Here is a 13,033-nt window from a genome sequence, read left to right as displayed (position 1 = left end):
CCCCCCCCCCCCCCCGGATAGCTAATAGAGCCACTGTGAATTGCAAATGCACTTAAAACTAGAATCCTGTAATGACAGATGGAATTTCATCCAGATACACATGATATTATTATTAACAATTCTCATGTAATATGGATGACTATTGCTAGACACTTATTCGTTTGGTTTGGATATCCTAGCAAGTGATTTGACATTTTCAATATGATTTTCTTTATCAGCATCAAGAGGTGTAGCTTGTGTTTTTGCTGCAAGAAAGCGTGCTTTGGTTTACATCTTGGACGAAGATGAAGATGAAGTTTCTGATACAGAGTGACAGTACCTTGCTGTTTGCTGGGTCTTTTGCACGATCTACTAATTTTGGTCAGCCTGTGTCTATTTCTTTTTACTAAATTGTAGACCCTTTGTACACTTCTAGTTAATAGTTATTAGTTGGATGAATGATGTTAAAGCTGAAGAATCAACAATTCTACTTGACATTGAAAAATGAAAATATATTTAATTGGAATTGCATGAAACAATAATTCCTTCGCTGTTTGTCTGAAAAAAGAAAATTCAAACCTTCACAAAGAAAATATCATTGGTCTCATTGTTTTGTTTGTGAATGTAATTTACTTTTTATCATACCCTTCCACAACAAAAAGGTCAATATACCACCACATGTTTCTCAACTAATCATAAAACATTTTGTACTGTAACAAGCTAATTGGATCAGAAATTATAGGACTCAACATATCTTCAAATATTCAAAGCTAAACGAAACACAATTATTCATTCAATATAACAAATTTTTGAAGGCCCACCACATCACATTTTGATGATATGTTCACAACAAATGTTTCTATGAGGCAAATATTATGTTTTCTTTTGATAAACTCATTACAACAAAACACTAAAAACTACAGCATCAGTCAACATAAACATAAAAACATACTTGCTACAATCTTGAGTTAGCACAAGGCAAATGAAGTCACTTCCATCCGTCCCTAGTAGTAGAAATCAGGTCTAAACCATGGGAATTTCCCTTCAGCTAGAGCCATGAAAACTGCTCGTCTTTGAACTGCATATAATATGCTGAGAAGACTATCATAAGCTTATGTTATTCTGTTAATGGAGAGAGCAATCTCCATGGACAGGCATAACTGTACATTATAAGAGGCTCCTAGGTTCAGATTGAGCCCAACCCAGCACCAGATGCATATGGATTGTCAAACCAAATTTCATGAGCGATAATATGCTTCTTAGAGGAAAGCCCTTACACATCATATCCAAGTGGTTGCTAAGGGGAAAATCAAATCTAAGAGTCATCCAGTTCAGTAATTTGTGCTCTTCTTTCGGCAGCTTTCTTCCTGATGAAAATGCCCCATCTCAAGGCAGCTTTGAGTTTGAGCCACCCTACAACAGCCTTACCTGAAGAACGTGTACGTTCCTCATCAAAACCAAAATTAGAAGACATGTTGGGCATGTATGCTGATCCATACTGGTAATTCTCTTCTGCAACACTAGAAGACGCATGACCCTGTCCCATGCTGAACATACGTAGTAGATGTTGCATGTCTTCATTTTCGAGCATCTCATGACTTTTCATACGTATCTCTTCCTCTGTTAAGAAGTCCTCAGCTCCTTTATAAGGATTAGGCGTGCTAGCAGTAAAATAGCTAGACATTGATGGCTGTGGTGGGCGAAGGGCCAGCATGCTGTCACTCCCATGCGGCTGAGCTTGTTGTGATGTGCCTAGCAAATGGTTCTGAGGAAACGAAGCACCATTTAAATGCATGTTGCCATTTAGATTCATGTTCTGAGGCTGCATAGTGTATCTGCCACTGAGGCTATCATTATACCCTGGTAACAGAAAAATATCTCATTTAAAGTTACAAATAGGAAGAACTTATAGCAATCCAACAGACAAATGAGGTCATAGTATAATTGGTCAACTAGCTTGCTAAACAGGTAATTGCAGGTTTTAAGCCTTAAACTAGGTATCCTTCACGTCATGCAAAGCAGTAAACAATGCAGGTTGAGAGACCTACTTTTATGCGAAACAATATGCCGAGAAATACATTATTTTATTTACAGAATAATCGAAAAGATTCGGAAAAACAATCTTGCTGGTATCAAATTCAAGAACAAAAGGAACATGCCATAGTATATCAAATGCATGATGCTGACATACACTGCTGATGTTTATGCTTTTTTCACTTAGGAAACTTTTCTTCTTGTTAAGACACTATTTTAGTGACGAATTATTATTCCAATCAACAAGAAATCACACCAATAAGCCAAAACAGCAAAAAGAGGAGTGGGCAGAATCCAACACAGTTCATGAAGAACGTATCTTAGGGTGTGAAGAATTATTGTTCCAATCACCCAGAAACCGTCCCAAACAGCAGTAAAAGCAGAAGGGGCAGAATTCACACTTTAACAGGAACATATCTTAGGTACCAAGGCATATTTATACCTCCCATGTTCAGTCCCGAATTCATAGAAGGCTGCTCTGATGATATTGAAGCTGGAAGACTTGCTAGATTAGTTTGTTGATCAAAGGAGATTGTATGGTTCTGAGAGCCAATTGTAGGATCATTTTGAGACGAAACTGCCGCTTTATTCTGGCCCAGGCTTAGGAGAGATTTTCCATCATACTCAACAACTTGCATCCAGTTGTCATACGCCTTCTTAACTAAAGTATCCACATATATCTGCAAATATTGTTTGATGTTTGCTTAAGAACTTCATCATATACTTGGGAAAAAAGAACTAACATCCAAAAAAGGTCGATTTATGCAAATGATAGCAACACTCGTAACTCCATTGACCACTATTATGTGAGGTATTGAAATGTCACAGGGACAAAGGAGAAAGTGCAAACCGCATCTAACTAGTGTGGCAATTCTAGCAGTATCAAATAAAATTAGTTGTAAATATTATTTGGATATGGTCAAAAGGACTTGAATATTCTATATTATAGAAAGCAACTTGAAGGGCACAACATTGCCTTGGGAAATTTCATTGTAATCAATTTTTGCATATTCAGCAGTCTGTATCCTTCATTCCTTCTAACTATTGCCTAAAAATAGTAGAAAAAGAACAGAGAAGGTGAATCAAGGTATTACATTGCTTCAGCAACTAATTTCTGGAGAATATCCCATAAGAACTTGGCAGATCATATCTCTAAGTTACAACAGCCAAATATAGTAAGAAAGAGCCATTTCAAACTGTAGCAAGCAGGAAAGTTTGTTCTGAGGGACTTTTGTTAATAAAATCTCATCTAAATGTGATCTGGGAGGACACAAACATGAAAACAAATATGCTTTGCTTCTTGAAGAGTAGTGACTTCACAAAACGGCCACAGATTGGGAGAAAAAATAAAGCTCTCTTGGTATTCCATTGCAAAAGAAAGTTGGTTAACCATGTGAAACCACAGCCCCAATTAGAGTGCACGTCTTCCTTCTTCATTTTCCCCCTTTCTTAAGCATGTCTAGATGAATCCATAATACCAAATTATACAAAAGAGAGAAAACAATTACAGATTACAAACCTTCTGATTGTCTGAAACAGAATCCATTGAATGATACTGTCCGCCAGAGATTAAACCACATAATTCGTAGATATTATTAAAAACAACACCGACATTTCTCATATCATCAGGATAGTAGACATAAAGCTTCCCACTTAGAACACAGGTTTTTGCATGGTCCACAAGAGCATCCCACATCTTATTTGACATTCCACTTCCCAGGACCTGAAATAACAAGATGGAAAACAAAAAATGAATTATTAATATACAACTAACAATTATAGTTCTAATCTCCAACATGTCAAGTTCGAATTTTTTACATTTCGGAGCCTCTGCGAGTCTCTCACAACAAGTCGCAGAAAGTCTTCCACTTTATGTATGCCAGCTTTATTTAGCCTCTTGTGGAAGGATCCATCCTTCCCTATCTTTTCCAATCTCCAAACTTCATCATCTAATGCAGGTGGATAATGTTTCTTGTACACTGCAAGGAAACAAGATCGAAGTTACTACAAACCTCAACAAACATAATTGTAATTTCTATACAAAAGACACATTATATGGGCTTACATTCTCCTCTATGATCCTTGACAGTGAAGGCATCTGTTTTTGCCTCACGAATGCGGATTCCCTCACAGCAACCTGATGCTACCTTTAAGCCTAGCCTGAACTTTCTGCTTCTGATCCAGCTGGAGTTATCAGTAAATGTCAACTCGCCAAGGGTGCCAACACCTTCCTTCAATATCACTTGCAATTCTCCAGTAAGGAGAGGCCTCTTGCCTTCACGCTCCTTCACTATATGAGACTCAAATTCTTCTTGAGTCCAGCCATCATCATCCTCATTGTTAAAATCTCCTTCAAGCACAACAACATCTAGTTTAACTAAGGACTCGGGACCTGATGTTACAACATGGTTTGTATTTCCATCAATCAAGACAATATGTATTGCGGAACTCTGCTCTCCTTCTACTTTTCCTCCTGTGAAGAGAGGTAGTGACAGTTTGGACCGAAACTGAAGCTGCAAATTTCTCCCATCAGGCCCTTCAATTCTTTTTGGCGAAACCCTGCATGGTTATCATAAAATTCAATCCCGGAACAGGGTGAACATTCAATTATAGAAAATAGAGTACATGAACAGCTCAAGCAAGCAAAGGCATAAATTGATCTTTGATGCAAAATTGAATTAGGGGTCACATCCTCACACTGCACTTCCTAGTCATGCTAGTGTTTGGGATATTAGGTCAATTTTTTGGTCAGTATCCAATGGAATGGAGACTTGCTAAAAGTCTTTACACATTTCACACGTAGTATTGGGAAAATCAATCTGCTCTAGCACTGAAATGAACTAGAAGTCAGAATGATTCATACAAACTGCTGAAGCAGAAGGATATTCCCTGTGAGAAGGTTCAATACCATGGAACTTATATAGCAATAAGCATATCAAACAAAATAAATAGTCAATTACAATCTGATAGACACATAGGAGATAGGACCATGTCCATGTAAAAGGTTACTAGTCTATGGTTTATGTTAGCAAAGTTTTTTTTTTAACCACTTCAAACTCTGAAAACATTATTAAGATTTAGTTCTTTCCTAAATTGACTTCCTGCATCTGTACCTTGACTCTGGCTGCAGCAAGTGGTCAAACCCTCCCATACTCCCATTAATCCTAGGGATTGACTGCTATAACAAATATTGGCCTTACCTAAATTTAAATATATAATTGTAGAAGACTAGCGAAACCTCCCCTCAAGTGTTTCCAACATCTACAATTCATATCCCATTCTAATTCAGTTGAACATTGACCAGTTCACAATTGGATATACCAAATGACTCTGATGAGTGATGGGATATTTCCCATACATACAAACATCCTGACAAACTATGGAAAATCAGATTTGTTCTCTGAAAGATTGAGTTATGATATGTGAAGCCATACCTTGCATTAAGTTTAGCAGGTCCAAGTTTAGCCAAAGCACGCTCCACTTCTTCACTAACCTGGTAAACAAAAATGGACATTCATAAATAAGTAAACAAAAGTCACTATAAAAGAAACCTTGTACAAATACAACACAAATGGACATGTTTGCATGGTCTGGTCATCCCAATCACATAAAATATTAGCACCATTCTGCGCCCTGCATTCTATCAAAACAATGTAGAGACCATGGGCTGGTGACAAGCCCATCGAATCCAAATGTTTCAAGTACATGTGCATAAGACATTAATATCTTAGCTCTTTCAGCTAAACAGGCAAAGGTTGAATAAAGCCAGGGTAACACGCAAAAGTCTTTTACTACCAACACAAATACAATTTGAGTCCAAGAAGAGAACTGCTAAAAGATAATCTGGAGTGCAGACATGCTTAAAATATGTTGTTCACATCAAAAATAAAGACAGAAGTAAATTTTTGCACTCGGTAAGCTCTTGACAGGAAAATTTGAAGCTACTTATCTCCAGAAACTATGCATATAAGCAGGATATGGAGACAGCTCTCGCTGGTGAGAGAGGGAGGGGGGAGGGGTTTCTCAGTGAAATTTCTACAATGATCAAAGCACAAATAGTTTTAGAAAATATTTCAGCATATGAATAATGGTTTTACACGAAACAATGACACATCCAGTTCAAATATCTGGCAGTGGCTTTACTTGGCCTGTACAGTCGCAAAGCTTGCAGTTATGATTATTTCAGAAGTAAAATATCTGTCATGCTGAGTCTTCTGGAAATATATATCATGCCACAGTAGTTATGAAATTGAAAACCGAACTTTCACAAGTTACCATGAAGTGGTGGTTGGTTAAATGAAACTTCACATAAGTAAAGCTCAATGAATAAGATGAGAGTTCTAAAGGGGGCCTAATAATCTTACAACTCTTCGAAGAATTGGCTCCAGTGATGAGCAGAGTTTCTGCAGACTGTCCACCTTTAGCGCTTCAACAATGACACTGCAGTAACCATGTACTTTTCAATAAGGATGCTACAGTTAACATGAATAGTGCACAGAAAGATGGGTAAAGCTATAACAGGCACTGAATTTTAGCTTCTCTAAGAAAATATAAGACATCCAGGTCACAAGATGTCAGGTCAGATGATACCACAACAAAAATCAACAGAAATAAAGACCTCTAAAATGAAAAGCTTTTACTGATCACTTGCTAAGAGAAAAAGAGAAGGGTAGAGTGGACCATCAATCTATCACTTAGACAATAAGAGGAAGCTACAAGTGTTTGCAGGATTACAAACACCTGATAATGACTTCCCTTAGGAAGCTCAAGTATGTCCCTGGCAAGATACAGAGACAACTTTCCCTCTGAATGGTGATTGAGAATATGAAATGTGGATAATCTTATTGGCAACTAACAGTGAAGATCCCATTAGAAAGTTGGTCTAGTGGACCACTTCCTGTCCTGTGGGGTTGTGACAGGGGAAGTCATGTAATGTTATTCATTGCAAGCTATTTGCAACATGATCAAAATCCTTCAACTCACCTCCTCAAATGACACAAATTCTTAAAAAGGAATCATGAATTAACCACTATAAATCTCTTCTCATTCTGTGCCATAGCTGATCAAATAGTAGATTGCTTGTAGTTATGACAAAGCACGAGACTCAATTTTCTCTCATAAACCAAAACAAAGAGCAAGCTAGTTATCAAGCCAGATTCAATCAAAAAACTTCCTTCACTTGCAGTCAACACCAAACAACCAGAAAACAAAGCTCCCACTCTCTTCTCTCCAAGGATCTTGATGATAACACCTCATTCCTCACACACAATTCATCAAGATCACATTTTTCTTACTAAAAATTTTAATTCACCACGACCCCACAAAACAGAATCACCATTCTCCCCTTTCCACAAAAATTCTTGCAATACCCTCACTAAAAACTCTACAATTTCTTCAAACCAACTCAAATTCCCAGCAAAACCTTACATAATAACCAATTACTCAAACAACCCAACTGCACTGTTCAGTACTAAAATTTGCAACAAGAAATAAACAACTAAAGAAAAAAAAAATACCCCTTAACAAAAATTTAAAAAAAAACATTTTTTTAAATCAAATTACCTTGCAAGAGCAGGTCTTTTCCTATCAGGTTGACCTTCCTCACTACTACTTGGATCCAAAACACGTTTTTCCATATACCTTGTCTGCATTTTCTTTGACTATTAAGCACTCCTCTTCTTCAAATTTTCAGATCTGATCTAAAGTTTCTTTCTTTTTCTTTTTCTTTGTTTAATTATTCAACTGTTCGTATAGTGAGACTCAAAACTTTCTTCTTTTTTTCTCAGTGGATACAAGAAAGTGAGAAAAAAGAGCGCAAAAAGGGAAAGCGGGAAAAAATTGAAAGAAGAAAGAAGATGAAGAGATGTTTCTGGGAAAGTTCATGGAAGTATCATTCTATGAATGTTTCTATTTTGATGGCTTCCTCTTTTTTTCCTTTTTGTCTTTGTACACTGCATCTATACTATATATATATATATCCCACGCGTGCCTTTTTATTTCACGCGCTTATTTTTGGACTCTCCATTTTGTCCTTTTCAATTTAAATTATCCCTACTTCACCTCTTCCTTTTTTTTTTTTTCTTATACATACGCCGTCTCGATCATAAGGCGACTAAGTAATCGGTCTTAGTAATTTATTAGGATAAGGTACAAGTACCTCATAAATTATGATCAAAATTTTAAAGACTTAACTAAACTAAGATTCTATTATCTCAAACTCATTTTTTTGTAATTTATACACTTTTTGACTTACATGACAAACTCCGTGACTCCACATAGTTGAGGGAGATGTTTGAATGTCAGGTAAGTAAAAAAGGTGTACAGAATTACAAAAAAAAAAGTTGAAGAGGATGATAAGACTTTAATTTAGTTAATGTATACTTTTGAGTAGGGGTGTTCACGGGTTGGTTTGGATCGGTTATTGGTCAAAACCAAAACCAAACCAACTTAATCGGTTTTAAAATTATCAAAACCAAACCAAACCAAATATAATATACATTTATCGGTTTGGTGATTATCGGTTTCGGTTTGGTTTGGTTCGGTTATTCGGTTATTAACCATACACAAAAATAAAAGAAACAATTCATTTAAAATGTGAAAAAAAGTGACAACAATCCATTCAAAACGAAAAATAGTTAGAATGACTTAAATTACTAAAATTTCAATCACTAAATTTACTATCAATAAAGTTTTAAAATTCACCATATTGGCCTTGAAGGAAGAGACAATAACATTTTCAGTCCTACAAAGAATTGACATAGACACTCATATACATGAAATCAATAAGATAAATGTTTCATCTTGGGCATTTTTGCTTTCAATAAGTAAATTGTAAAGAAATTTTTAATGAAAAATATGTATAAGATCTTTAAAATTGTTTACAAAAATAATATATTAAGTATGTATATTAATAAAATATATGTATATAATTCATCGGTTCGGTTATTTCTTCGGTTTTTTTCTAATAAAACCATAACCAAACCAAATACTATCGGTTTTCAAAAATCTAAAATCAAACCAAACCAAACCCAAATAAAATCGGTTTTATTTTATCGGTTTGGTTTGGTTTTTCGGTTTGGATCAGTTTTTATCCAAACTGTGAACACCCCTACTTTTGAGATTTTAATCATAGTTAAGTCCTAATTTTTTAAATAATAATTGGAGAAATTTATGCATTAAGGGTAGTGCATTGGTCCACCATCAAAACTGATGAAACTAGAAATAATATAATAACAATAATAATAATTGTCGATCAATGATATTATTATATCCAATCTCATTTTTTACCCTAAACAAATGTTGTTGACCTAGTGGTCAATTAATTAGAGTTAGTGTGTAATATAATAAAGTAGTATAATAATATTAAATTTAAATCCCAGACTTTAGCTAGGTTGGAAGTATCCACAAATAGTGAAATTGATGTTGACAAATGGTGATATTTAAAATGTGTTTATCCTTTTTATTTTAAATTTTAGATAATTAAAAAGATAAAAACATACGAGATTTTAGATTAATAATAAATCTTTTAAGAAGAAAATGTCTCAATTTTAACAAAAGTCGTTATAGCATATTTTAAATTACCATAATAATATGATAAAAATAGAGTATGCGCAGATTTTATCGTTACGTGAGTGAAAAAGGAAAAGGGCAAATGAATAAGAAAAAGGAGAAAGTATGCACATGGTTAAGCAGTGGTAATGTATTATGTATTGGCGGGTATAATTAATTAAGGAGTGGACGGCGGTAAGGGTTGATCGTGGTCGTTGGTTTAATGACTAAACAGACAATTAGTCATAATTATAGGATCCCACCCACGTGATTTAGCCTTTTAATTATTGCATTCTATTTTCTGTATTAAAGATTCCTTTTCTCCTCATACACTATAGTCTATTGTCTATATATTCCAATTGGTGTAAAAAAAATATAAAAAAATGTGACATGGAATATATACATACAGTAGTTTGCAATTATTAGTTAGTTATATTACTCCAGTTAGCTTAGGCAGCTTGGCAGAAGTTGCCAATCTCACTATCCCCACGCGCAATCATTATTCGATTATTGAAGTCGAATTAAATTTAAATTCATATTAAAAAACAATACAAGAGACTTGCTTTACTTCTTCATGTAATTTTTTTGGTATAATAAATAATACGTCCTTCAATTTGTCTTTAGCTGATATTTATAACCTTCAAGGCTTTAATTTTAGATGCGCACAAATAAACACTTAAATATTTGTGTTATATGATAATTTTGGGTCTTACATGTATTGTGTGTTGTGTCGTGTAGGACGTGTGTGTTTATTTGTTCAATTTTATACAAAATTAAATATCTATTTATACACACTCATAATTGAAGGATATTGATGTCAGTTAAAATCAAATTAAAAGATATATCTATGTGTTTTCGTCTTTAAAAAAAAAAGTCAGTTACACATGTTCTCTAACTACTCCTAAAAGATAAGCTAATTTTCTTTGTCCCTTCCCTATATATGAAGTACTTGTTGAACATTTGGTCTCCTCAATTTTTCCAGTACATTTTTACTTCATCATTAAGCTTGCCAGAATTATTCTTGTTCATCTATCATGTAACACTCTTTGATGCATATTTTGCTAAAAGATACCTAATTAATGCGATCAATGTTTCTTCTGATTTTCCTCATTACACATTAATTTAACAAAAAAAAAAAATTTATCAATTGATTGACATTTGACACATTAGAGTATACTTGTAAGATCTCGTTTAGATTGGCTTTAATAAAAGTAACATTTAATTCAAAAAAAAAAAAGTTGAGAAAATCCTACTTTTAGTTTTTAACTTTTTAAAACTTATTATAAGTTATTTTTTTACTTTGTGAAATACTCTCAAAAGTTAAAAATTACTTGAACGTAGGTTTGACCAACTTTTAAGTCAATTCAAACAGGCTTAAGTAGGTTAAGAATAATTTGATATCTCTAAAATTCTTAGTTCTAGAAAACATTTAGGGCTCGTTTGGCCATGCAATATGAAATCATGAGATGAAGTTGAAGTTTTGTTTGGACATGCAATTTAGACTTTTTATGTTGTATGTTCTCTCATAAACATAAAAATTCTATTGTAAAACTATTAAAATTGTCTCAATTCTTTGTACAATCTTACCAAATATGCAAAAGTTTATAATATCCTATAATACACTATCACAATTTATTTTTTTTAAAAACAATATTTATTGATCAAGCTTTAATTCAATAAAAAAAAATTAATCATATATAAGTTATGGTGTACTAGTATTTAATATAGTCCTCCCACATAGTACAAACATTATTTGCACGTTGAACTTGCATTTCTCGTTCATATGACTGAGAAGACGAACCAACATTGTTACTTTGAACCATTTGTTGGTCAATTTGGTTGGTTAATATATTTGATAAAAGATAATGAATATATATAAATGGTAAAGTAGAAATTGGTTTGAAGTAATAATAAATTCATGTTTGTGAGAATAATCATTATATGAGATATAAATGGTTTTAAAAGTAATGATATGAATTATAAATTTTATTTAATATGAAATAAATTGTTAGTAGATATATAAGTGAAATTGTTTTTACAAAATATAAACTTGTGGGTCAATTTTTGTATTTGAAAAATCTCAAATCATGATTTGAAAAATCTCAAATCATGATTTGAAATTCTCAAATCATGATTTTTGGAGAATTTAAGATTTCATCTCATGATATGAAATTAGCGTGAAATCGCATGTTTAAACATTGATTTAATCTCATAATTTCATATCGCGTGTCCAAACGTTTACTTAATTTGATAGTAAGAATGAGTTATATAGTATTGGAATGAATTGTTTTTCAAGAGAAATGGATACAAAAGATTTATATAACCAACACTAACTAGTTTAAACACCTTGTTTGGATGGTTGTATTGTATTGTATTGTTAGTTTAAATACAATGCTTGTTTTGATTGTTACTTAAATTGTATTTTATCATATCATTTAAATCCATCGTTAGGTAATAATGAAAAGACTCATTTTATGGAACAATTGTTTTGGTGTGATTACGTCATTATCTCAATATTTTCTTCTCATTTGATCTTTATTTATTTCTCCATTTGTCCCTAATTACCTGTCCACATTTTATTTTTTAGTTGTCCCTAATTACTTGTCTATTGTTGGATTTTATTTGCCCTGAATTTCTTACCATAAATAAGTTTTCCTTTTAGGAAAAAGTTTTGGATTGGCTAGTCCTTTTCTTGTAGGAAAAAGTTTAGGACTCTATAAATAGATGTTTGTTCCTTCTAACTTAATCAGCATTCACAATGTAGTCTTAAGGGTTGAGAGTTTTGGTTAGGGGGGGAATTTGTGGGTCACAAGTTTGATACATTATCACTTGTGTGAACCTCCCATGTATTCCGAGTGAATTGGTTGAAGTTATTTCTCTCTATATTTTGTACTCTCATGTTTATATAGTGGATTGCTCATCTCCTTTGTGGACGTAGGTCGATTGACCGAACCACGTTAAATCTTGTGTCTTTGTATATTTTTCGTTTGTCTTCTTACTCGTGATCTTTCGAGGTTTGCTTTGCTAGCTTCCGCATTACACCTGCTTATTTCGATCCTAACATCTATTTTGACAAATCAAGAAAGGACAATTTTTTTTACCTATTATACCTTCAATTAATTACTTTGAAAAAGGTGGAACTTTTTGAAAATCTTAAGTTTTTAATTCATCTACTTCATAATTAATAGGAGTAAAATAGTAAACTTACTATGTCAATTATTGTTTTCTTAATAGGTGTGTCAATTCAAAAGTAGACAAGTAATTATGGACACAAGAAGTATTTAATAATTGTATTTTATCTTTTACCTTACCATTTCATAGTATCTCTATCTTGTACCCTACTTTTCTTGTAAGTTTATCATTCAAATCATGGATGCGTGACATTATGTAATGACAAAGAACGATATAACCTATTCAAACATTTTATTCATTAAAACAATACAATATAATATAATACAATACAACAATAACA

General features: G+C 33.3%; 2 protein-coding genes across 3 annotated transcripts in view; one reads left to right on the top strand and one right to left on the bottom strand.

Moving 5' to 3' along the window:
• The window catches only part of LOC102591780 (anaphase-promoting complex subunit 4), a 14,472-nt gene extending 13,969 nt beyond the window's left edge, over positions 1–503 (top strand). The window contains exon 18 of one of the 2 annotated variants that reach the window (XM_006347065.2): positions 219–503. In XM_006347065.2, the coding sequence (XP_006347127.1) occupies positions 219–313 (95 nt within the window). In that variant the 3' untranslated portion in view covers positions 314–503. The remainder of the gene's footprint in view (positions 1–218) is intronic. The other variant, XM_006347066.2, reaches the window with a different exon arrangement.
• Positions 504–742: 239 nt separating this feature from the next.
• Positions 743–7,958, bottom strand: LOC102591443 (calmodulin-binding protein 60 B-like). The gene is made up of 8 exons (XM_006347064.2): positions 7,576–7,958; positions 6,378–6,453; positions 5,448–5,506; positions 4,079–4,572; positions 3,832–3,992; positions 3,533–3,736; positions 2,456–2,693; positions 743–1,839 (listed from the first exon to the last, which is right to left on the bottom strand). The coding sequence occupies exons 1-8, from the start codon at positions 7,662–7,664 to the stop codon at positions 1,295–1,297; spliced, it is 1,866 nt and encodes a 621-aa protein (XP_006347126.1). The 5' UTR covers positions 7,665–7,958; the 3' UTR covers positions 743–1,294.
• Positions 7,959–13,033: the final 5,075 nt, after the last annotated feature.

The sequence above is a fragment of the Solanum tuberosum genome, unplaced genomic scaffold (assembly GCF_000226075.1).
Source record: "Solanum tuberosum cultivar DM 1-3 516 R44 unplaced genomic scaffold, SolTub_3.0 scf00083, whole genome shotgun sequence".
Classification (NCBI taxonomy): domain Eukaryota; kingdom Viridiplantae; phylum Streptophyta; class Magnoliopsida; order Solanales; family Solanaceae; genus Solanum; species Solanum tuberosum.
Note: the sequence above shows the minus strand (reverse complement) of the source record. Positions and strands in the feature narration are given on the sequence as shown.

Excerpts from the sequence above, each read along its gene's own strand:
- LOC102591443 (XM_006347064.2), bottom strand. The coding sequence starts at position 7,664 with ATGCAGACAAGGTATATGGAAAAACGTGTTTTGGATCCAAGTAGTAGT. Across the intron at positions 6,454-7,575 it reads AAAAGACCTGCTCTTGCAAG|TGTCATTGTTGAAGCGCTAA; the intron begins GTAATTTGATTT and ends TGGTTACTGCAG. Across the intron at positions 5,507-6,377 it reads AGCCAATTCTTCGAAGAGTT|GTTAGTGAAGAAGTGGAGCG; the intron begins GTAAGATTATTA and ends TTTGTTTACCAG.